At 44.5% G+C, this 24041-nt stretch overlaps 3 protein-coding genes and 2 pseudogenes across 5 annotated transcripts; all 5 read right to left on the reverse strand.

Moving 5' to 3' along the window:
- Positions 1–1751: 1751 nt before the first annotated feature.
- LOC127778528 (uncharacterized) lies at positions 1752–4903 on the reverse strand. Of its 3 annotated transcripts, none has more exons than XR_008018520.1 (3): positions 4438–4903; positions 3355–4220; positions 1752–2235 (listed from the first exon to the last, which is right to left on the reverse strand). XR_008018520.1 is itself a non-coding variant. In XM_052305148.1 (2 exons), the coding sequence occupies exons 1-2, from the start codon at positions 4797–4799 to the stop codon at positions 3566–3568; spliced, it is 1017 nt and encodes a 338-aa protein (XP_052161108.1). In that variant the 5' UTR covers positions 4800–4903; the 3' UTR covers positions 2264–3565. The 3 variants fall into 3 exon arrangements, 1 of the variants encoding a protein (XP_052161108.1); XR_008018519.1 differs by having other exon boundaries at positions 1752–2239; XM_052305148.1 differs by lacking the exon at positions 1752–2235 and having other exon boundaries at positions 2264–4220.
- A 933-nt stretch (positions 4904–5836) lies between these two features.
- On the reverse strand, positions 5837–7045 carry LOC127780340 (F-box/kelch-repeat protein At3g06240-like). The gene has a single exon (XM_052307237.1). It carries the CDS (start codon positions 7043–7045, stop codon positions 5837–5839), a length of 1209 nt encoding a protein of 402 aa, XP_052163197.1.
- A 2525-nt stretch (positions 7046–9570) lies between these two features.
- Positions 9571–16630, reverse strand: LOC127780341 (uncharacterized; annotated as a pseudogene).
- Positions 16631–17146: 516 nt separating this feature from the next.
- Positions 17147–18591, reverse strand: LOC127780342 (uncharacterized). The gene has a single exon (XM_052307238.1). The coding sequence runs from the start codon at positions 18555–18557 to the stop codon at positions 17202–17204; it is 1356 nt and encodes a 451-aa protein (XP_052163198.1). The 5' UTR covers positions 18558–18591; the 3' UTR covers positions 17147–17201.
- A 685-nt stretch (positions 18592–19276) lies between these two features.
- Positions 19277–20514, reverse strand: LOC127778469 (uncharacterized; annotated as a pseudogene).
- Between the last annotated feature and the right edge of the window lie 3527 nt (positions 20515–24041).

Here is a 24041-nt window from a genome sequence, read left to right on the forward strand (position 1 = left end):
TCAATATGGGGATGACAAGAGTACAACTCTACCATCTTATAATTTATATTATAAGTTGTTTTGATTTTTTTAAAATCAAACCTTTTAAGTTTAGTTAAGATTGTAAGAAAATATAGAAATATTTCTAACACAAAACGAATATATTGCCAATATATTTAATGTTACCTTTAATAAATTTAATGAAACTACTATGTATTATAGATGTTGCTAAAAAATTTTCATAAACTTGATCAAATTAAAAATAATTTTAAAAAAAATCAAAACAACTATTATAAAAGGGAGAGAGAAGTGAGCTATAACAATGTGAGACGTCCTGGTGTTAACACGCAGTGTCGCACTGACCCACGCACAGTCCATGGTACTTAGACGTAGGAGTTGACAGAACTCTTGTAGAATCTGGGAGATTTCACACGATGAACACAACGTAAGATAGATTTTGTGGGAGTCTGAATAGAACTTTTCGAAACCAAACAAACTACTACTAAAACTGTTTAACCATGAACACTCAAACATCAAACATGTTAAACTTAAAGCTTTGTATTGAATTTTTTAACACCGGAACCTGGAGGCTCTTATCATGTACTACTTGCTACAGTCAAAATTTAAATCTTTCTTTTTTTTTTGAAAAAATGAGTTTTTTTTTCAACATATCTTATTTTCCAACTTTGGTTTTTTATAACCAATAATACATACATACATACATACATACATATATATATATATATATATATATATATATATATATATATATATATATATATATATATATATATATATATATATATATATATATATATATATATATATATATATATATATGTTAGTTGCGATTCCCCACTCCGCCTACATGTCTTGATCGGGGGCGCTAGCCGATCTATTGGCAGTGGACCCCTCTCACGCAGCGCTAATATATAAAGAGAGGGAGCCGGCGGACGTGCGAACCAAGGTTGGTCGCTGCACACACACGGACTCCCCATCTCCTCTAGATCCGCACCTAGCAATCCTAAAGGGCATTCACAATGTACTCCAAAAGTAGGGCTTATTCGGTTCACAGGATTTCCAAATCACAGGAATAGGAAAAACGTAGGAATAATGTAGGAATGCACGTGCAAAACAAAGGATTGGAACACAGGAATTTTTCCTCCACCGAGCTAAACAAAAGAGGATAGAGTAGATGTTTTCATTCCTATGAAATTAGTACATTTTGGAGGATTTTTAGAGGATTGGAATAGTGTTCCTATGGAAAATTTTCCTTTGAATCCTACAAACCGAATGCATGAATAGTGCTTATTCCAAAGGAATTGAGATTTCCTTTAGGAATCCTTCAAAACGAATAAGGCCGTAGTCCATAAGCAATATAATATTTGATTCAGCCACCTAGCAACATTGTGGAACTAGCCCATAGGAAAGAAATAACAAAAGCTACCCATAAGTATATGAGCTGCCCATAGAGAATAAAATATATTATTTGTCCCTATCTCTTCTCTCCTACTAATACTATTTACTATATATATACATTGTGAAGGTTACAATAGTTAAAGTTCATATATGTAAGTCCTATCTCTATGGACTACTTTTGTCATATATATTGTTGTTGCCCAAGACTCTAACAATATAAAGTTTTGTTTGTAAATTACTACCTCTGTTCTAAAAATAAAAACTTTATTTCGAACTAGGAGTATGAATTATAAAAGATTGTATTTCTAACTATTGCACCAAGACTTGTCGATTCTTAGTTAAACATAAAGTCGTCCTAGGAGGGTTAGTGTTTTTGGTTGCTTCCTTCATTTTTCTATCTATGGCTTAATTATAGGGCGTAGTTTAAACAATTGTGCATGCTGATCTGAGCATGAAAGGAACACGTCAGCTCTGAGAGCACAAAAATCTTAAGCCTTTGTAATGAGAAAATCATCTGAGAGTTACTACTGTTGAAACTGGTAGATCGGACGGAGTGAATGCACAGAAGACGCCATCACCCAATGCATCTTCGTTTTAAGTACATAGATACTACTTGCACAAGGAAGAGGATGCGAGTCTCTTTCGAGGATGGTTACACTGACCCGTCTAGATACAACAAAAGGACGCGCTCCAAGGGGTCCCCGGCGCCGGCGGCAGCGATTTCTTCAGCCTCCGACGGCGACGGCCACCCTTCAGCCTCTGCTTCCTCTTCCTCTTCTTCTTCTGCAGTCTTGTCTTGGACCAATTCAGGCGTGTGATGCTGCCACCTGCAATACACTGGCTAACACAAAAGTTGACAATAAATTCAAGGCACCCCCCATTGGTGTATGTATGTATCATCAGCACAAAGTATATGCATATGATCATATTTTAAAGTCCAACAGTAGCAGCTGCTGAGTGCTGACAAGCAAGGATCAACTACAGTAAGTCAGCAACATAACCTCATACTGTATGTAGTACTAGCTGAAACAGAATTTTGTCGAAAGGAAAATCACCTGGCCCATCATTTTGTAAGAAAACATGATGGTTTCTTGTGGAGTCATTACATGAAATGGGGTATTAGGAGATTAAGTTTGTGTAGAGAGAAGGAAAATAAGCTGAATACTCAATGTGCAGGCAAAAATACAGCCGTGAGAGGATCAGTTATGGAGGCCGCTGATGCGCAGCGGATGCTTTAAAGAAGAATCAAAAGAACAATGATTCTTTAGCCCCACAAAGCAGAAATAAATCTTGAAATTGAGAGGATGGACCAGCCATTGTCACATGTCAGCATCTTTAGTAGTACAGAACCCAAGCTAGGCAAAACCCATGAATCATGATAGAAAGGGCATATGCTCAAGTTGAAATGACGGTTATTCTCTTCAAATGAAAAAGTTATTTTCAGGACAGTAACGGATTTAATGATGACTAGTAAGCCATGATTTTTTTGGGGGAATTTAGTATATTTTTTTAGACATGAGAAGATTCAGTCCATTTCACAATACCCCAACATTTCCTGCTCAGATTGGACTTATACAGATTTGGTCACCACATCAGGAAAGTACCAATTGATGATATCAACAGCTCCATGGTGCACATATGCATCCAACTAATTACCAATATATGACCAACTGTAAGTTAACAATACAATACGCTTATGCATTGAACAATTTATCAAGATACCGTATCATAGCAAAAGTGTACTCCTTGATCATATAGAATAACAGAGTTTTCCTTGTCATATATTACTAAACCTTACGTGGTAATACAGTTCTACTTGACCATAGTAGGTATATTGTGCTCTAAAAATGTATAAGACTTGAGCTACCAAAACATTTCTTGCAGAAAAACTAGCAGCATTACAGTAAATCCAATAATTGTCTCTAATGAAAACTACAGCCTTCAATCGCCACTCACCAGATGTAATTCGGAAGGCTCAAGGGCGATTGGATCTTTCATCCTGAGTGTTGTGTGTGGTCGAAAGTGAACCAACACCCAGCAAACAATGATCTCGATCTCAGGTCAGAGCTCATTGGCATACAACTACAGGCCATAGCTTGCTCTGCACTTCACACCACCAAAATTACAAAATGGATGCCACACCAGTCTATCTTCCAACTATCAAGACTTAAACTTTTGGCCTTCGGAATTCAAACCATATTTCATAATGGTTGAACAACAAGCTATCATGAGTGTGCTTCCCCACATACTCGAGCCCCAATTCCGTGAGCCGCCGTGTGCACTCATCACCACCCAATCTTGAGCAAAACTTAATATTATGTGACACAAAAATCCTCCCTCTCTGTGGCCTCAGCTTCCCTGCAAGCCTCTCGAGCCCAGTCCAAACAAGCTTATCCGGAATGTGAAGGAACACAGCACTTGCATAAATAAGATCATACATAACCGTATCCCCAAACCTGCTGAAATCCATATCCTCCCCTCTCACAATCATTGGCCGCTTGTACAACAGCCCCTGCGCTGGCAGTTCATAGCGAAGTGCAGCCATGAGGGACAGCTCATCCCGCTCCAGACAATGGAACTTGGCCGCCTCCAGAAACCGAATGAAGTGAAGACCGACGCGAAGAGTCCCGCATCCAATTTCCAGAACTTGGTCTCTAGGCGTGAGCGCGGAGGCATTAGCAAGGAATTCAAAGACATCACGGCCACCAGCCCACGGCTCGCCATAGTTACTGTGATGCTCTTCAACCAGGAGCTCCCCGGGGCAAGGCAGCGCAGTGTGGTTAGTTGCCTCTTCATCCGGGTAATGCGAGATCCCATGGTGCCTGCAATTCAGGTGCATTACTAAGATGTTAATTTCAATTGCATCACATTTTTTTCACTGTACTTGACTGCTTGTAACCAACTAGATGAGGTAACCTAACAAGATCAGACTAAACTAATAATGCATCGAACTGAAGCGCAGCGGCGAAGCATCTAAATCGAAATGCAGCAATCTGAAGTATGAATGAGTGTGGCTGAGTATTCGATGGGGAGGTATACCTGTTGATGTCGAAGAGCTGCTGCTCGCGGGTGCGGGGGTTGATGCCCTTGCGGAGGCGGTGCCATGCGTCGTGGGAGGCGAGGAGCGGGAGGGAGTTGGAGGCGAGCTGAGACTTGAGCCAGGCGACGTCGGCGGGGGAGGTGGTGACGGGAGCCGGGGAGGCGGTGGTGGTGGTGGTGGTGACGGTGGTGGTGGTGTGCGTGGTGGTCGGGGGCGAGCAGGCGCAGAGGTGCGCGGCGGGGGACGGGGAGAGGGACGGGAGGATGAGGAAGACGAGGAGCGCGGCGGAGGAGAGGAGGAGGAGCAGCGCCGGCACGGTGAGCATCCGCGCCGTGGCGGAGGCGCCCGACGGCAGCGCCATCGCCGGCGCCGGAGATGGGGGGCGGATCGTGTGCTCGCGCCGCCGCCGCCGCCGTCGGTGGGTTGGGGATCTCGGCTCGTGTCGCGTCGTGCGCGGCGACCACGTCGCCGTGTGTCGGCGGAGACGGCTTCTCTCAAGGTGGAGGCCGGCCCAGTGGATGGAGATGAAAAAGAGGCCCACTACCAAGTTGGGCTGAATTTGTCCTTCAAATAGAAAAGTTGGGCTGAATTCCAAGCGACAGGACGGATTTTGGCACAACTACTGGCCGCATCTTTTCACCTATGCTTATAATTATCAGCTAAAATTTAAATTTTTAACCTTAAATTTGGAGTTAATTTAGAGATTTTTTTCATTGAAGTTTTATTCGTAAATTATTTTTCATTTGTAAATATGTCGTTTAGCTAATTTCCCCGATAAGCCATTCGATGGCATCCTACGAGACAATCTTGGAGCTGGGTTGACACAGCTCTAGATCCATTTTTTTTTAAAAAAACAATTGTGTATTGCTAGCTTCTGTAATCCATGGAACAAGCTACTATTATCACATATATAAAGTTTGGATGAATCATTTGGTGCATTTTAAACTACTTTAATTTAACGCACAAAATCAAATCCAACGTGAATAGAGCCTTGTGATTTTGGGCAACTACAAGAAAGTCTTTACTGATTTGATGATTTTCCACAAAGTTCACCGGTTGCAACTCAAGCAAAACAAGCATTTAACAAACATTTTGCATGAAACATATAAATAGATAGCTAAAGTAATAGATTGATGCATTATGAAAATTACATGGAGATTGCAAAAAAAAAACATAACTTGTGTAAAAACATAAACAAACAAACATGTGTTTCCAGTGCAGCATAAACATAACTTGTTCAAATACTTAATTGCAAGCCCAAAAAGGCACAACAGAATACAAGAATGTACTAGGAATTTAAATGGACAGATTAAATTGCGCTCTCAACCCAACTGGTGGAGAATCATCCAACAAATTTGTATAAGATTAAACGACATTATTCTTTTCCAAACTAATCTTTCAAGAGAGGAAGTGAAACAATGGCAAGCAGGTTGGGTGTTGTTGTTGATTATCGAAGAAGGTGTGTGGCACCAGGCTCTCCCTAAGCATGTTCCACGATAGAAGAAGGGCGTCGGGCGGCTTGACGGTGATGATAGTCCTGAATGTCTTGCTCTTCACGTTGTACACCCCCAAGCCATAGGCGGTCCCCATAATGACATCACCATCATTGCCTCCCTCAATGAGGAGAGGACGTTCGAGGGTCACACCTCTCATCCATGGCAGCACGACGCGGTGACGGAGCTCCCACCTCTCATCCATGGCTCCATAACCCTCCATGACCCATAGGTCCACGCCCAAGTTCGTGAACTCTGATGCCATGAGGAACTTATCTATGGCTAGCAGGTCTGCAAAGAACTTTGAGGTCACTGGAGGCGACGTCATTTGCTTGAATGTCTCGTCAACCATGTTGAACACCGCCATATGGTTGGTGAGCCTGCCCTCCGGATGCTGCAGCCAATGCAAGTGGCCATGAAGAGCAGCCGGCGTCATCATTGATCTGGTGTATTGGGTGGTACCAAATAGTTCTATATCAGTGGCTTCCACATCGAGCCGCCGGGGTTCATCAGCACCGACCGAGAGGACCATGTAGTACACTTCCCGGTTCATAGTGCAATGGCAAAGTAGCCGATACTCCCCGGACTGAGGGTGGAAGTAGAACCCAGACTCTCGGTGGCATTCCATTAAGTTTCCGCCTCCGGCCAGCCGTGGGAACTCGGCACGCTGCCGCGTCGCGGGGTTGCAGATGACGTAGTGGCCGATGCCCTTCCTGAAAAGAAGGAGACTGTTGCACGAGGCCAGAAGGGGGCAATACTGTTCACTGACGCCGGTGCGGGGCAACCTCCCTATTCCACGTTTCTTGTATCTAGGGAAGCAAGCGAGGCGTCGCTGATCGGGCACCGCTGCATGGTGGTGAGCAGCGACCGATACCGCGTCCAACTCCATGTTGATCTTGCTTGTTGCCTTACCGAAGGAGTTGTACAGGAGGGCCTTCGGTGGGCGGTGGCGCGCATGATCGGAGAGGAACGTTGGATTGGTGGTGATGCGGCACCATGCCTTGCAGACGGCACCACAGCAGAGCACAGTCTTGGCTGGCAGTCGGAGGAGGATCTCGTAGGTGAGATCACCGTCAATATCCAAGTTACCTACCGTCTGCCTTTGCTTCATCATCTCTACATATCATGTCCTGCTCACGTGAAGTAAATAACATTCATAGTTAAAAAGGAATATAAAAATTTGTACTAAAACAATGAATATAAATATCCGTATTGAAATCATGAGCAAATTCTTTTGAGTTCCTGATATCATGATCTACTCTACGATAGAGTATGGGTACGGGGAGCCTCTATCGCCGAAGGATGGTGGCATCCAAGGTAGTGGGAGGTGGTGGGATGCGGTGGGATCAAGAGGAGTAGGGGTTTGGGAGGTGGAAGAGGAGGCTGAGTTCTTTCCCCAACTTTCCCAACTCACATATCTCGTTTTCCACGAGCACGCTTTTTAAACTGCTAACTGGTGCATTTTTTACAAAAAGTTTTTATACGAAGGTTGCTTTAAAAAATCATATTAATCCATTTTTCAAAAGAAAATAGCAAATACGTAATTAATCATAAGAAAATACGTTGCTCCGTTTTCCAAGCGGATGGAATGTGTTCCCAACTCTCCTGAATGAACACAACCTTAAGGGGGGTAAATTAGATCTAGAAAATTGGATTTGAATCCAATGTTCAAAAATTCGCATGTGATGGGATTATGTTTCACAATTGTTTTAGTCTCTTGTTTTAAAGGAGAGATAAATTTACTCTCCAGTTCATGCTTCTATTCTTGTCTTTGATACATTTGTCTAGTATGCAATTCTTAGACATATATGTAGTATACATTTTTTACGACATATGTAGTATACATTTATTATTATTGACCTATATATTTGGACATATATGTAGTTTACATTTTTTTAAGGATATATGTAGTATACATTTATTACTATTGACCAAAACACACTTGTAATCTGAACACACCATCATTCCTAATAATCTATCGGGGTTGTATAGCTCTCTGGTGACTAAAATCTTTCAAACCGTCAGGTAACCAATGCAATGTAAACAAACAGTACTTCTACTTAAATGTCTACTTATGTGGGATTGTGAATAGGTGAAAACATACATATTCTTTATGGGTGGAGAGGAGGAGATTAAGAGTTAACTTAAGAAAATTTACCATACCTAGGAGGAGGAGAGCAGTGGGAGGAGGAGGTGGTGGCGCAACACGTATTGGGAGATGAGGCGATGAGGGGACAACCGACGCGGTGGCCCGGTGACGGCCGATGATACGGCGTGGCGAAGAGTCAATGACAACGAGGCGGCTCAGCAACAGGCAGCGATTTAACGTGGTGAGAGGAAAGATGAATCCAGCATGGTATGAGGGTGTTGACCGCCGGAGATGAGACGGCACGGAGGAGCGAGCAGTCACCAACGGCCTTCTTTGCCGCGGCTGCGTAGGGGCTGGGCTAGAGATGTGCTATGTGCGTGCGGCGCGCGGCGTGGCCGAGGGTTGCGCGTGCGGCGGCGGGGGCTATGGCCTAGCGGCTGGATGAGGGAGGATGGGGGAGAGGGAGTGAGGAATTAGGGTTAAGTAGTTTATATATGGACAACTTGCAATGGGCTAGATGGGCTTATATTTTTGGAGTGGGCTACCTTTACAGGTAACTCACATCCCATCTAATTCTACATGTCACCCGTAGATAACTTACAATCCCCGCGTCCCCATTCCTAGAAATTTGCTGGGCTCCACTCTGAGAATTCTACCATGTTCCCGACCCAACGGGGAAACAATAATGCTCGTGCTTGGTGACCGCTTCATGATTCTTGTACTTGGGGAAGCGTGCAAATGGGTCATCGCTTATATGTTGGCGCCTGGTGATGGATGGTGACCAACAGGGCGTCCAAATCCATATCGATCTCTTGAGATGGACTACTTGAGGACTTGAGCGGGTGGTGATGTGGATGGTCAAAGATGAACGTCAGATCAGTTGTGATGCGGTGCCATGCGTTACATATGGTGTTGAAACGGAGGAGGGACTTGGCTGGCAAGCAGAGGAACATCTCGTAGACGAGATCATCACGGATAGAGATGTCAACGGGTACATACTCATCGGGTTCCCTTGCCCCATACCCATGCCCGTGATGGCTAAATATTCCCGCTTAAATACCAACAGCTGTCGCGGGTACAAAATCGTCTTCATACCCACACCCATGCGGGTAATAGGTACCCGTACCCATATAATTGACTTATAGTATTTATATTTTTTTTACTATAATTAGCCGTATTTTTTCTAACAAGAGTAATTGGCCATATTAGAACTATAAACCACCAATAATTTCTCTAGTAAGAATGCTATTAACATTATGTTCAAAGGCGAGTAAAAAAAATTCTGCAACCATATTACATAATCAAGAAATCAAATAGTAATTTCATATAACTAGAATAATGCTTAAGAGGTGAAAAGAGTTTTATACTAGTATAATTTGGTAGTCATTGGGACTTTTTTTTTTAGAAAATGGATTAAAATCTGGCCTCTACATCCACAATGGACGTACACAACCCAACGTCATACAAGAGTATTTAGACTCGAATTCCTTACAAAAAGAATAAAAAAAGTACCAAAGTGACAACACTTAAAAGAGAAAAGAGAAACACTACTACTCCAATCTCCTTCTAAGGTTCCACCCATATTTTGCATACAACTCCATGACCCTTGCCTCCAACATCTTGCAATATTCATTCAATTTGTGGCCATCCTCTTCCTTAAGCAACAAAGACCACTGTTGTGCCCAATAAGTCCCCTTGAAGATCACCTGCAAAAAGGAATTAGTTTTGGAGCCATTAAAGACCACATCATTTCTATTTAACCAAACTGCCGAACACAAAGCCGTGATGCCCACAAAAATTTGATATTTTAGTCTAGGTTGAACACCATTTAACCAACTACCAAACATATTAGCAACACTAGTGGGTGGTCGAATCCCAAAGGTTATAAAAACGGCGTTCCAAACAGATCTTACCAAATGACAATCAAAAAAGAGGTGTTGTATTGTTTCATTAGAATTACAAAAGCAACATTTAATGCTACCCTTCTACTTCCTTTTTGCAAGATTGTCTTTGGTTAGAGTAATCCCTCTCCATAAGTACCATAGGAAAATCTTAATTTTCAAAGGAATACTAAGGTTCCAAATGAAAGTCCTCCTTGGAACTACATCACAATACATGAGAGCATTATACATAGAATTTACAGTGAAGATTCCATTTTTATTAGCTCTCCATCTAAAAACATTATTTTGCTCTAAAAGGTTAACTGACACAACTTTCGACACTAGGTCATGCCAAGCCACTAGATTATCCCCTACGATGGCCCTCCTAAAAGAGACATTAAGAGGCTCTGTGTTTAACACATCAGCAACAACAACATTTTTCTTCCTAACTATATTATAAAGTGATGGATATAGCTTATCAAAAGATGTGGCACCAACCCAACAATCCTCCAAAAACCTCAACTGAGTACCATTGTGAACCTCAAAGGATCCACACGAGAAGAAGGACTCCTTAACAGCCATAAGCCCTGACCAGAAATGAGAGTCCCCCGGTTGCTTATCAACTTGGGTAATACATTTCTTAGCCAAATACTTCTTCCTAAGTAAGTTCTGCCAAACTCCCTCTTCATTAATGAGCTTATACACCCATTTACTAAGCAAACACTTGTTTTCCAGTTCTAAGTTATTTATTCCAAGGCCCCCACACTCCTTAGGTCTACACACAACACTCCATTTAGCCAGTCTGTATTTTTTTTATGGTCATCACTTTGCCAAAAAAATCTAGATCTATAATAATCTAGCTTCTTGAGGATACCTTTAGGTACCTCGAAGAAGGACAACATAAACATGGCTAAACTGGTCAACACAGAGTTAATTAACACCAATCTTCCTCCCACCGAAAGGAATTTCCCTTTCTAACTACTCAATTTCTTTTGGAATCTTTCCTCTATCCTCTGCCAATCTTTATTCGACAATTTCTTGTGATGCATTAGAATCCCTAAATATTTGAAAGGGTAATTTCCTTTGCCACATCCAAATAATGTGACATACTCCTTCTCTACTTCTTTTGCCTTGCCATAACAAAACAATTCGCTTTTATGAAAATTGATTTTCAAGCCTGAAAGTTTCTCAAATGTACTAAGCACAAGTTTGAGATTTTTTGCGGCTTCTAAATCATGTTCCATAAAAAGAATAGTGTCATCAGCATATTGCAAAATTGAGAGCCCGTTGTCAATTAGGTGAGGTATTACCCCTTCAAACTTTCCTTGGTCATTCGCTCTCTGAATTAAAATTGCTAACATATCTGCCACTAGGTTAAAAAGAATTGGTGAAAGTGGGTCTCCCTGCCTTAAACCTTTTTTTGTTTGAAAGAAATTTCCTATATCATCATTGACTTTCACAGCCACACTCCCTCCTTTCACAATTTGATCAATCCACTTGCACCACATTGGTGAAAATCCTTTCATCCTTAAAGCTTATTGCAAGAACCCCCAATCCACCTTATCATAAGCTTTTTCAAAGTCCAATTTCAAAATAACTCCATCCTTTCTTTTCCTATGCATCTCGTGAATTGTCTCATGTAGGATTACTACTCCCTCCATAATATTCCTTCCAGGTAAGAAGGTCGTTTGTGAGGGACGAATGACCTTTTGAGCTACTAGAGCTATTCTATTGGCCATTACTTTTGTAAAGATCTTAAAGCTAACATTCAAAAGACAAATAGGTCTATATTGTTCAATTCGATTAGCTTCCTTTTGTTTTGGCAATAAACTAATGATACCAAAGTTCAAACTATGAAGCGGCAACTTTCCATCATAAAAATCTCTAAAAATGGCCATAAGGTCATTCTTAATTACCTCCCAGAACACTTGATAGAACTCCGCTGGAAAGCCATCAGGCCCGGGAGCCTTATTATGTTCCATATGAAGGATAGAATGTTTTACTTCTTCTTCTGAGAAACTTTTAGTTAGCAATTCATTCTCCTCGTATGAGACCTGCGGAATGTCTTCCTTTTCAGACTCATTCATGGAAAAAATATTTTCCTTCGGTGATCCGAAAAGGTCTTTGTAATAATTAGTAATGTACTTTTTTAATTGCACATCACCTTTAATTACTCCTTCCTCTTGTTCTAATTGGAAAATTTTTGTCTTCCTGTGTTTACCATTAGCTATCATATGATAATACTTTGTATTTCTATCCCCTTCCATTATGCGCCTAGTTTTCGCCCTTTGGTACCATTTGATCTCTTCCTCTCTTAGCAAATGCGCTAGTCTATTTTTCAAAAAATTCTTAAGATCCAACTCCTGCTTAGTCAGTATTTGGACCTCAGCTTTTTTATCTGGCTCATCAGCCTTTTCTATTAATCTAACTTTCTCTTTTTTATATGCACCATTAATATTTTTTGCCCATCCTCTTAAAAATTGCCACAATCTGCGTATCTTATTTTGCCATCTTTCCATCCCTGTTGAACCTTTAGCTTCCTTTTCCCATACATTTGCCACTAGATCATAAAAACCGTCCCTTAACAACCATCCAAGCTCAAACTTGAACAAGGGTTGTTTATTTGCATGTGTTCCAGTTCCCGCATCAAGCAATAAAGGTGTATGATCTGACAATTCTCTATTCAGGGCTCTGACCATTGCTAACGGGAATTTCACTTCCCAATCCGTGCTCATAAGCACCCTATCCAACTTCTCAAAAGTTTGATTTTGTAGAGCATTCGCCCATGTAAATTTACGACCAGTGAGCTCCAGCTCTCTCAAGTCTAAGCTATATATGACAGCGTTAAACAAGAAAGGCCACTTATCACTATACTTGTCATTGTTTTTCTCACTAGGGTTTCGAATTATATTGAAATCCCCTCCAATTAGAATCGGCAAAGACTCTTTTCTACAAGATCTGACGAGTTCAGTAAGGAAAGCCTCCTTATACTCTTGTGCAGCCCCGTAAACTGCTACAAGGATCCATTGGAAGGCATTTTCCTTATTCCGCACATGAAACTTTACATAGAAGTCTCCTTCATCAATACTAGAAACGTCAAAAAATTCCAAATTTACTCCCAAAAGAATACCCCCAGATCTCCCTTTTGGTCTAGTCCAATGCCACAAAAAGTCTTTACCTCCACAAATGTTCTTAAGGCATGCATTTGAAAAATCACTTTTGCATGTCTCCAAGAGAGCAATAAAGTCTAGCTTTTACTCCTTGGTTATGTCCGAAAGAAATCTGAATTTAGCCAAGTCCCTAAGACCTCTGCTATTCCAAAAGATCCCTTTCATGTTAAACATTTTTTATTAAGCCCAGCAATCCTAATTCCCTGCTCCTTACTTCTTGATTTTGACTTATAAGCTTTAAGAACCTTTTTAGAGTCAACTTAGGTGACTAGTTTCCTCATCCATAACCTCATCCATCAGATCACCACATAAGTGACCAAGGACAAGATTATTCAAATCATCTTCCTCCTCTGAACTGTTCCCATCATCCAACTTGTCTAAATTATCCCTTACTAGACTTAAACTACTATTAATCCTTTCAACCTCTGTCTTTTTAAGGTTACAAACTGAATCTGTAATTTCATCACTAGAGGCACCTAGAAGAACTCCTAAATTTTGTAAACTAGAAGTAATGGAGGAATTAGAAAAAGACAAAAACGAATTAACTTCGTTACCTTGTTGCAGCTCTAAATTCTTCCATGCCTTCCTTTTTTTTTGCCTTTTCCACAGAGTGCACTCCACTGTTGCAACCCAGCCTTGCACTAGAACGTTTCGGTGTCATAACTGTCTCCTTAATGTTTGCTGCTCGAGCCACCCTCTCGTTGAAAGCCTCTTCTATATTATTCTCTACTAACGTTAACTCCTCTTGTTCCTGCTCTTGCTCTTGCTCTCCTTTCTCCTCATCTCCCAGGTTTGAATCAAGAGGCAACTCCTCCTCCTCCTCTATTGGCTGCTCTGTCTCCTCCATCACCATATCACAAACCTCATTCATCACTTTGCCAACCGCAACATCCAAAATTCCTGAAGCTATAGCCGAGATCTCACTTTCTTTCATCTTGTGCTGACATTGGTTCCCATTCAAGGCTACATCATCCTTTCCTTCTGCTGTACCATTCTCCTTTCCATCCACTAGCATGTCATCATTTTTTGCTCTTTTAGTTACTCTTCCATCCCTCCCATCACCATCATGCTTATCTTCCTTATTTTCCTCAAAACCATCACCATCTCTATCATCTTGTTCTATTTCTACCTCCTCCCCATTCTCATCAAAACACATCTTTTCAACCTCGATTTCCAGCTCAAAAAAATGATCGCCAATCACTACATCCAAATTTTTTGGGATAATCCTCGGGTTTAAAACAGCCACAAAGATCCTTCCAAAATCATTCTTTCTCGTCATTTTCATGTCCACAGTTTGAGTGGCGCCTAAAAGAGAACCAACCGCCCAAAGATTAAGGTACTCCCTTAGTTTCTTTCTCAGTCCAAAAACCCGTACCCACACCTTTGGCAGCAGAAACCCCTCCTCCTTCTCATTCCACTCCTCGAACTTCAGACGAGCCCCTGTAAGAACTCCATTTTCTTTCACATCTGCCCCGCCATACACAATAGCTCGTTGTAGCTCTATCTTTGATGGGAAAGGAACAACAAAAGAATTCTCTTCGTGTTCAACTGGCTCCCATTTCCATTTCGTCGAAATAATTCTCTGAAGTTGTGATACTACCTTCTCTTTAGTTAGGCAGCCCCCCTCAATTCTGACCAAAGCTGTCTTGGAGCCTTTCTTACTTTTTTTGTAGAGGTGGGTGAGGAATGTGATAAAATACTAACCCATCCACTGAAGCAATCAACAGGTCTTGATTGCTTCAACACTGGGCAACGATGATTGACATGCTCAACACTATCACAAATATCGCAATATAACTCCGACGAACAATCTGCAGCCACGTGCCCCTTCTGAGTACACCTAGAACACACCTTCAACTTTGCTTGAGTTTTGCTAATGTCCTCACGAACATGTTGATCAGCAAACAAAGATGGATCACAATCCAAGATAGCCAATTCTGAATTTGTCTCCGGATCGTCCGTCACCACCGCAGCCCCATCCATCTGGTTCACCACTACCTCCATATCACCCACCTTCACCTTCCCTTTCCCAGCACTTGCACCACCGCCTCCCCCTGAAACTCCTCCACCAACCTCCCCCTTAGCTGCAAATTCAGAACCACCTCCTGTCTTGTTAATTCCTCCTCCTGGCCTGCCCTCATTCTTCAACAATGGCCTCTCACCAAAGCGCTTCGTCGAGAAGCGATTGTTTTCCCAGCCTCCCCTTCCGGGTTGGCCGGCAAAACCTCCTCGGCGTGGACCAAAGCTACGTGATCCCCTTGGCCTGAAACCACTCCTTTGCTGCCCCCAACCATGATTTCCCTGCTGCCCAAAACCATTTCCCGGCTCAAAACCTAGCCGGCCAGCATCAAACCTTGCACCAAAAAACTCTTCTTCCTCCTCCTAGAAGCCATCTCCCCTCTCCCTACCACGGCCATCCGAGCGACCGCTGCCTTCACCTCTCCATGCCATGGTGACTTCTCGCCTGCTTCGCTCTCCCTGGGCGCCGCCACTCAGTTCGCCTACCGATTGCTTGCGCTCGCGAGTTTGAGAGGTCTGCACTAACTGTGTGGTGCGAAGCCCTACAGTCACGTCGCTTCGTTTTTGCCAAGTTGCTCCCTCTATAGCCCACATATGTCGGCCCGCACGCGAGAGTAGTCGGCCCAGTCCTTGGCAACATTTGAATTGGACCAAATTTGACCTTACTCCAAACGAAACAAATTTATGTTCACTGCCGCCCTTCAACAATAACTCGACCGACCGCTTTGACGCCTCGATATCCGATGTGCACTGTCCCCTGGACTCATCAAAAATATCCTTCCTTCTTTTTCTCTTTTGTCGAGGTTCATCAGAAACTTCAATGTCTTAGCATTGTCGTCCAAACTAGACCTCACCGCCGCCGCCGGCAGCGGCGGCGGCGCCGCTGCAGCCTTCTCCATTATGCTGCATGTATGCGCAACAGGAAGCCTCATAGAGGCAAGAGATTTGTTGGCCTTATCAAGGTTCTCCGCAGCAACTGGCGAATTAACACCGTTTACTGTCGTGAACCTCGCCGGCGAAGCCACAGACGCTCATTTCTTTTTTTTCAAAGCAACTCCTATGACGTCCCCAAAGGTTAAAGGCTGTGAACCCTAGCCTTTGGTAACGGCCCTTTCCAAGGTTTACAGGTAGTTGTTTTTTGATTCACCACCTTTTCAACCATTTTCTTTGCCAGTTTTCTGTTGCCGGCGAAACCAGAATTCATGGAGCACGAACTTACCTTTGGCGACGAACTCATACAAAGTAAATGTTCACCCGCCTTGAGTATTTCATCCACGGTGAAGCCTTGATCGATGGCCTTCTTGACGAAGCTCTCTTCCGGCAGCACCAAACCACCCTGCACCTCCTCCTCTGATCGACGCTCCTCACGGTCAACTTCATCCTCCGAGCTCTCATCACCCAGAGCCCAGAAGCGTGACCCTAGCGTATGAGGCTTGGGCACACACAACGGTTCGACAGCATAGCATTTTGTCGGAGCAGAAAACCCGCCTCTAGAACACCCCTTCTTATCCCAAGTCGAAACTTCCGGCGAAGTGCGGCATGGCGTTTCTGCCAACACCTCCGGCCACCAGTTCCTTTCATCCTCTTCCTCTCCCTGCGCAACTCCCTAGGTTTCCTTTGAAACAGCCGGCTGTGACCATAGATTTGCACTAGCTCTTGGGGCTAAAGTTAACCGTCGACCACCACCAGCACCCTTGCCTCCGACCACCTTAGCTTTCATCGGGCTAGTTTACTACCAAACTGAGCAACAGCTCCCTGCAACTTCGTGACCAAACAACGCTCTGCCGGGCACACCGCCGGCCGCCGAGCTCGTCGCCGTCGGCCACCGGCCGCCACTCACCGCCGGCAACCGCACGCCGTGAAAGGACCGCGACTCTTCTCACTCTTCATCTCTCCTCCCCATACACGCAGACCCAGTCATTGGGACTTATGTTACTCATAGTATAATTCGTACCATAGATAATCATCTAATGGTGAGAAACAATTGAGGTGATGTGAGGATAAACTTTGTATAGATATATAGGGTACCTAAATTAGATGACAGTAATTAAGAAGTGAAGATGATGTAAACGACAACACTAAATAGAAAGAGGGGTTAATTGGGTTTAACTTTCAAGAAGAAGTCAAGCGGAATAGAGGCAAGCAATTGAGTGCCCGATCATTGAAGAAGGCATGCCGCACTAGGCTCTCCCTGTGCACAAACCACGGCAAGCCCTCGACGCCGGCGACACCGACGACCGTCTCGCTCCTCACGTTGTACACCCCGAGGCCGCCGCCGTCGACGGCCAGGATGACGTCCCCGTCGTCGCCGCCAGCCACGAGCCGAGGTACGGATATGGTTGCCTCCCATGGCATCACGACACGGTGCCGCAGCTGCCAACAACACCTCTCCTCATCCATGGCGCCGCCGCCGTGGTAGCCGTCCAAGACCCAGAGATCCACGGACGACGAGGCCGTGAACTCCGACGCCATGAGGCACCCGTCCGTGGCGAGCAGATCGGCCGACGTCTTCCTGGTCACCGGCGGCGGCGCCATCCGCGTGAACGTCTCGGCCACCGTGTCGAACGCCACCACGTCGCCGGCGAGGCCGGACTCCGGGTGGGGCAGCCAGTGCAGGCGGCCGTGGAGGGCGGCCGGCGCCATCAGCTTGGTGCAGCTCATGTCCCTCGGCACGGCGGGGCTATTGATCGGGGTGGCTCGCACGCCGAGCCGCCGCCACCGGGGGCCACCGGCGGCGAGGACGTAGTAGCTCGCCGTGGTGTTCGGGTACGAGCGCCTGGTGCCGGTGCAGTGGCAGAGCAGCCTGTACTCGCCGGAGGGCGGGTGGAAGTAGAACCCGGACTCGCGCGTGCACCAGACGTCCCTGGCGGCGCCCCTCGTCGGCGGTGGGAGCTGCGCCCACCGCCGCGTCGCCGGGTTGCAGATGGCGTAGTCGCCGGCGTTCTTCCTGAGGAGGAGGAGGCCGTCGCAGGAGGCGAGCGGGACGCAGTATTCTTCTTCCTCGTCGAAGTAGTCGTACTGCCAGTATCTCAACCGGGGGCCCTCCGGCTGGCGGCGGTTCTTGTACTCCGGGAAGCGGGAGAGGCGGCGGAGCTGGCCCTCGCCTACCGGCGACGGCGAGCGGCGGTGGTCGTCGCCGGCGATCGGCAGGGGTTGCAGCTTCAGGTCGACGATAGAGTTGTACTCGTCGTCTTGGAAGGAGTGGTGGTCGATGTCGATGAAACCCCAGCTTCCGCCGCCGCCGCCGACCATTGGGTCGTCCAGGTTTATCTTGCTCGAGTAGAGGACGGCCTCGAGCGGGCGGCGGCGCGCGTGGTCGGAGAGGAACGCCGGGTCGGTGGTGATGCGGCGCCATGCCTTGCAGACGGCGCCGGAGCGGAGGAGGGACTTCGCCGGAAGCCGGATCAGGATCTCGTAGACGAGATCGCCGCCGATATCGTCGGCGTGGTTACGCCGCGCCGACTCCATCGTCTCTAGATGCGTTTCTACGAGATTAAACCTATTTTTGTAGAATTTACTTTGTATAAATTGAGATTTATTTACTCTTATGTCTAGAATTTATATCTACTCCCCGTATCTGTACAGCTACATCTTTTTTTGTTTTGGGAGGTATCCAACCAATCTATTGGGCTAGGGTTTAACTAGGGAGAAGGCCCGGTTGGCAGTAACCCATTGCAAAATTGAAGAAGTCCATATTGATTCCCTCGAATAGGTCAAATCTAGTTTCATATCCCTCAACTTTAAAACCAGGTACGGTAAATCCTCCCACTATTAAAACCATACCTCCTAGATTAGTATAGACTATATAGAAGATGATTTTCTCTTATGTGGCATTATAAAGAAGGAAAAAAATACAGTAGGACTCAAGTGGAGCCCACATTTGCATGAAACATAGAAATAGATAGAGTATTAGACTGATGCATTATGAAAATTACATGGAAAATGCAATAAACATATAACTTGTCTAAACATAAACGAGCAAATTTTGTATTTCCAGTGTAGCATACTAGCATAATAATAACTTGTTCAAATATTTAACTGCAAGTCTACAAAGGCACAAAAAAATACAACAATGTACTAGGAATTTAAATTGATAGATTAAATTGCACCCTCAACCCAGCTGGTGGAGAATCATCCAACGAATTTGTATGAGATTAAACGATATTATTTCTTTCCAAACTAATCTTTTAGGAGAGGAAGCTAAACAATGGCAAGCAGGTTGTTTTTTTTTTTTGTAACATAGCGGGTTGGGTTTGGTTGTTGATTGTTGAAGAAAGTGTGTGGCACTAGGCTCTCCCTGAGCATGTTCCGTGACAGGAGAAGGGCATCGGGCGGTTTGACGGTGACGACAACCCTGAATGTCTTGCTCTTCACATTGTACACCCCAAGTCATAGGTTGTCCCCATTATGACATCGCCGCTATCACCTCCCTCGATGAGAAGTGGATGTTTGAGGGTTGCACTTAGCTGCCATGGCAGTACGACGTGGTGCCAGAATTCCCACCTCTCGTCCATGACTCCATAGCCCTCCAAGACCCAGAGGTCCATGCCCAAGTCCGTGAACTTTGATGCCATGAGGAACTTATCCATGGCTAGCAGGTTTGCAAAGAACTTCGTGGTCACTAGAGGCGGCATCATTTGCTTGAATGTCTCGGCAACCATGTCAAACGCCACCATATGGTTGGTGAGCCTTCCCTCAAGATGATGCAACCAATGCATGAGGCCATGAAGAGCAGCCGGTGCCATCATCGATTTGGTGTATTGGTTTGGTACCAAATAGTTCTATCCCAGTGGCTTCCACGTCGAGCTATCGGGGTTCATCACCGTCGACTGAGAAGACCACGTAGTACACCGCGAGGTTCATAGTGCAATGGCAAAGCAAGTGGTACTCGTCGTACTGAAGGTAGAAGTAGAACCTGAACTCTCGGTGGCATTCTATTAAGTTTCTGCCTCCAGACAGCCGTGGGAGCTCGGCCCACTGCCGCGTCGTGGGGTTGCAGATGACGTGGTGGCCGATGCCCTTCCTAAAAAGGAGGAGGCCATTGTACAAGGTCAGAAGGGGGCAATACTATTCATTGATCCCCGAGGCGAGGCAACCTCCCTGTTTTGTGGTTCTTGTACCTAGGGTAGCTTGCGAGGCATCGCCGCTCGGGCACCGCCGCATGGTGGTGAACAGCGACTGACAAGGTGTCCAGCTCCATGTCGATCTTGCCTGCTGCCTTACCAAAGGAGTTGTATAGGAGAGCATCCAGCGGGCGGTGGTGCGCATGGTCAGAGAGGAACGTCGGATTGGTGGTGATGCGGCGCCATGCCTTGCTCATGGCACCACAACGGAGCACGGTCTTGGCCGGCAGCCGGAGGAGGATCTCGTAGGTAAGATCACCATCAATAGCCAAGTTACCCACCGTCTTCCTTTGCTTCACCATCTCTACATACATTCATGTCCTGCTCACATGTAATAAATAGCATTCATAGTTAAAAATGAATATAAATATTCATATTGAAATCATGAGTAATTCTTTTGAGTTCCTGATCTCATGATCTACTTACGATTGTTGCACGAATGAGTTTCTCTTCTATCTTCGGCAATCTTGGTGACCTTAGGTCACATTTAAATCACTTAGGAGAGATAAATTTACTCTCCAGTTCATGCTTCCATTCTTGCCTTTGATACATTTGTGTCTAGTATGCAATTCTTAGACATATATGTAGTATACACTTTTTTAGGTATATGTAAGTACACATTTATTTTTATTGACCAACATATTTAGAAGAATGTGTAGTTTACACTTTTTTAAAGATATATGTATTGTACATTATTTTTAATATTGACCTACATATAGTTCTAATCTGAACACAGTAATTTTCATAATTATCTCTCAGGGTTGTGTAGCTCCCTGGTGACTAAAATATTTAAAACCATTTTTTGCTGCATCCATTGGATCTAAAATGAATGATGTCAGGTAACCAATGCAATGCAAACAACAGTACTCACTTAAATGTTTACTTATGTGGGAGTGTGAATAGGTGAAAACATTCATATTTTTATGGGGGGAGAGGAGGAGATTAAGAGTTAGCATAAGAGAATTTACCATACCTAGGAGGAGGAGGGGGTGGCGCAACGCATATTGGAAGACGAGGTGATGAGGGGACGACCGGCGTGGTGGCGCGGTAACGACCGATGAGGCAGCTCAACAACAAGCATCGATTTGACGTGGTGAGAGGAAGGAGGAATCTGGCTTGGTGTGGGGGTGTTGACCGCCGGAGATGAGATGGCGCCGGAAGAGCAGTCACCAACGGCCTTCTTTGTCGTGGTTGCGTGGGGTTTGGTCCAGAGATGTACTGTGTGCGTGCGGCGTGCGGCTTGGTTGAGGGTTGCACGTGCAGCTAGAACCTAGCGACTGGATGAGGAAGGATGGGGCAGAGAGATGTACTGTGTGCGTGCGGCGTGCAGCTTGGTTGAGGGTTGCACGTGTGGCTAGAACCTAGCGACTGGATGAGGGAGGATGGGGCAGTGGATGAGGGAGGATGGGGCAGAGTGAGTGAGGAATCAGGGTTAAGTTTATATATGGACAACTTGCAATGGGCTAGATGGGCTTATATTGTTGGAATGGGCTACCTTTATATAGGTAACTCATATCCCAGGTGCCTTACATGTCACCCACATGTAACTTACGATCCCCATCGTCCTCGTCCTTGGAAATTTGCAGGGCAGAGCCCTGAAAATTGTACCCCGTTCCCGACCTAACGGAGTACATCTTTGTTTCACATACATCTTCATTTGTGAATTACAGTATATGGAAGTACTCTGATATTTTTGTAGTAGGCTTGGGTCGGATTAATCTGATGGTAATGGGCTTACTATTATACAACTACATTTGAAAATACAATTATATCTCGTATTTTCGTATCTGTGTTGGTACAACAGAACCCTGTGCACAAACCACGGCACGCCGGAGCACTCGACGTCGGCGACACCGCTGACCATCTTGCTCCTCACGCTGTACACCGCAAAGCCGCGCGCCGCCGCTGATGGACTGGATGACATCCGATCCAGCTTGAGCTCCAGCTTGGCCCACGCCACTGTCAGGGTCTTCCCCTCGCCGGCCTCCTCGTCTCCTCCCTCCCCGCCCCGTTCGCTGGCCTCCCGCCTCAACCCTCTCTGCGCGCGCTCGCCGATGGAGAGAGAAGATAGAGATAGAGAGGGGTGAGGTGGAGAAAGTGGGACCCACTCACATGTGGGTCCTACTATTTTTTTTCTTTTTGTTTAATTGACATATGGGTCTCACATATTTTGTTTTTTTTTAGTTTTCATTTTTTTCTCCTTTTATTTCCTCGGGATCAAACTCAATGCCACGTTAGACGAAGACCTAGTAAAAGAAGTCACGTCAGCCAAAACAGGGGTAATACTACCGAGGGATCTCGTTTGTATTGGTTTTGTAAGTTGGACGATACATTGTATCCGGTTTTACAGTTCAAGAACGAATTTCAGACTCAGAGATAAATTAAGTGACCAAAAATACTTATTCCAACTAAGAATCCCTCTCCGGCCCAACCACCATGGGCCGCATGTAAGTCAAATTCCCCACGGAATAAGTCTACTTGGACTCCCTCAAATATATATATTTGATTTGTCATATATATTGACCCCTCAACTATTAAAGGTGATTTTCGTTGACGTGGCTTGTTGACAAGGTCCAACCGGCTGAGTCATCATGTGGGGCCCACATACTAGTGATTCATTCCTTCCCTACTCCTCCTCTCCCCCATATTTCCTCTCGGCGGCGACAGGACGGCAGAAGGGCGATAAAATAGAATTGTATTTTTTTTAACAATTATATCAATCAACCTAAATCAATATAGTTTGGATCTACCACCGTCGTATAGACATTTTATTCTTTTTCTTCGATTAATATGAGAATTTATATCCTTTAGAGCAAACATGATACTTTTTTCTGGAGCTATTTATGAAGATTTATAGAGTCCGAAGTGAACACGATGGTTTCTTTTAATCTAATATAGTAAATAGATAGATTATAGTCTGGAATGGCCGTTCTAACGGTGGACACAGATGCTTGGTATGCATTGGATTGGCAGCCAAAATAATGCTTAATTAATGGATTAAAATACAAAGAGGGGCAAGCTGGCAGTCAAATGTAAATGCACAGTAACTTCTTGTGGATTATTATTTTATAGGTTCAACCTATCCATCAAGGGATTGACCTAAACCATTCTTAAAAAAGCTGTTGGATCCTAGGAAGTCAAAAGAAAGTGCTTTGGGCAAATAATCTACATCAATTCCACATTTCAGTCTCATCTGCTGAAGCAACTAATCCATGATGTTATCATATAACTAACCTCAGTATACATCACTGAAGCTGAGAGTGAGGGGGTCTGTGTAGTTAAGCATGTCCCTGTTCCAAGAACAGTTCAGCTGGCAAATCATTTTATAGCAGTAGTTGTAGTGGTTGGCCTGAAAGAAAGCTGAAATTTTCCTTGAAAAGTCAGCTAATCTAAAGCTGTACTCACTCCAATATTACTGTTGCTGGCTGAAAATTTGCTGGCAAGCAATCTACTGCTACCTTTATTCTATAATATAGCAAAATAGATGAGATGCTAGTTATAAGAATACAGGAAGAGAAGTAAGAGTAGTATAGATCTTGGCAAATTTTGCTACAGGACATCGTAATTGTGTGGTTTTAGCTCAGGGACACCGCGAAAGTGAAGTTTTGAGGGAAGACATCCCATAATCGTGAATATTTGCCTATGGACACCGCGCCGTCTAAAGGAATCTTGCTGTGCTGACGTGGTGGACGGGAGGCCTTTTTTTACACGGTTGGACCTAAATGCCCCTGTGCCTTATCTCCTTAATGTCTGGCCCCACATGTCATCCTCCATGTCTGGCCCCACATGTCATCCTAAATGTCCTCTCTCTATCTCTCTCTCTCATCTA

The sequence above is a fragment of the Oryza glaberrima genome, chromosome 7 (assembly GCF_000147395.1).
Source record: "Oryza glaberrima chromosome 7, OglaRS2, whole genome shotgun sequence".
Lineage (NCBI taxonomy): Eukaryota > Viridiplantae > Streptophyta > Magnoliopsida > Poales > Poaceae > Oryza > Oryza glaberrima.

What these genes read in the sequence shown, in the direction of transcription:
- LOC127778528 (XM_052305148.1), bottom strand. Translation starts at nt 4,799, where the DNA reads ATGGCGCTGCCGTCGGGCGCCTCCGCCACGGCGCGGATGCTCACCGTG. An exon ending in CAGCTCTTCGACATCAACAG is followed by an intron (nt 4,221 to 4,437) that starts GTATACCTCCCC and finishes CCTGAATTGCAG; the next exon opens with GCACCATGGGATCTCGCATT.
- LOC127780340 (XM_052307237.1), bottom strand. Translation starts at nt 7,045, where the DNA reads ATGATGAAGCAAAGGCAGACGGTAGGTAACTTGGATATTGACGGTGAT.
- LOC127780342 (XM_052307238.1), bottom strand. Translation starts at nt 18,557, where the DNA reads ATGGAGTCGGCGCGGCGTAACCACGCCGACGATATCGGCGGCGATCTC.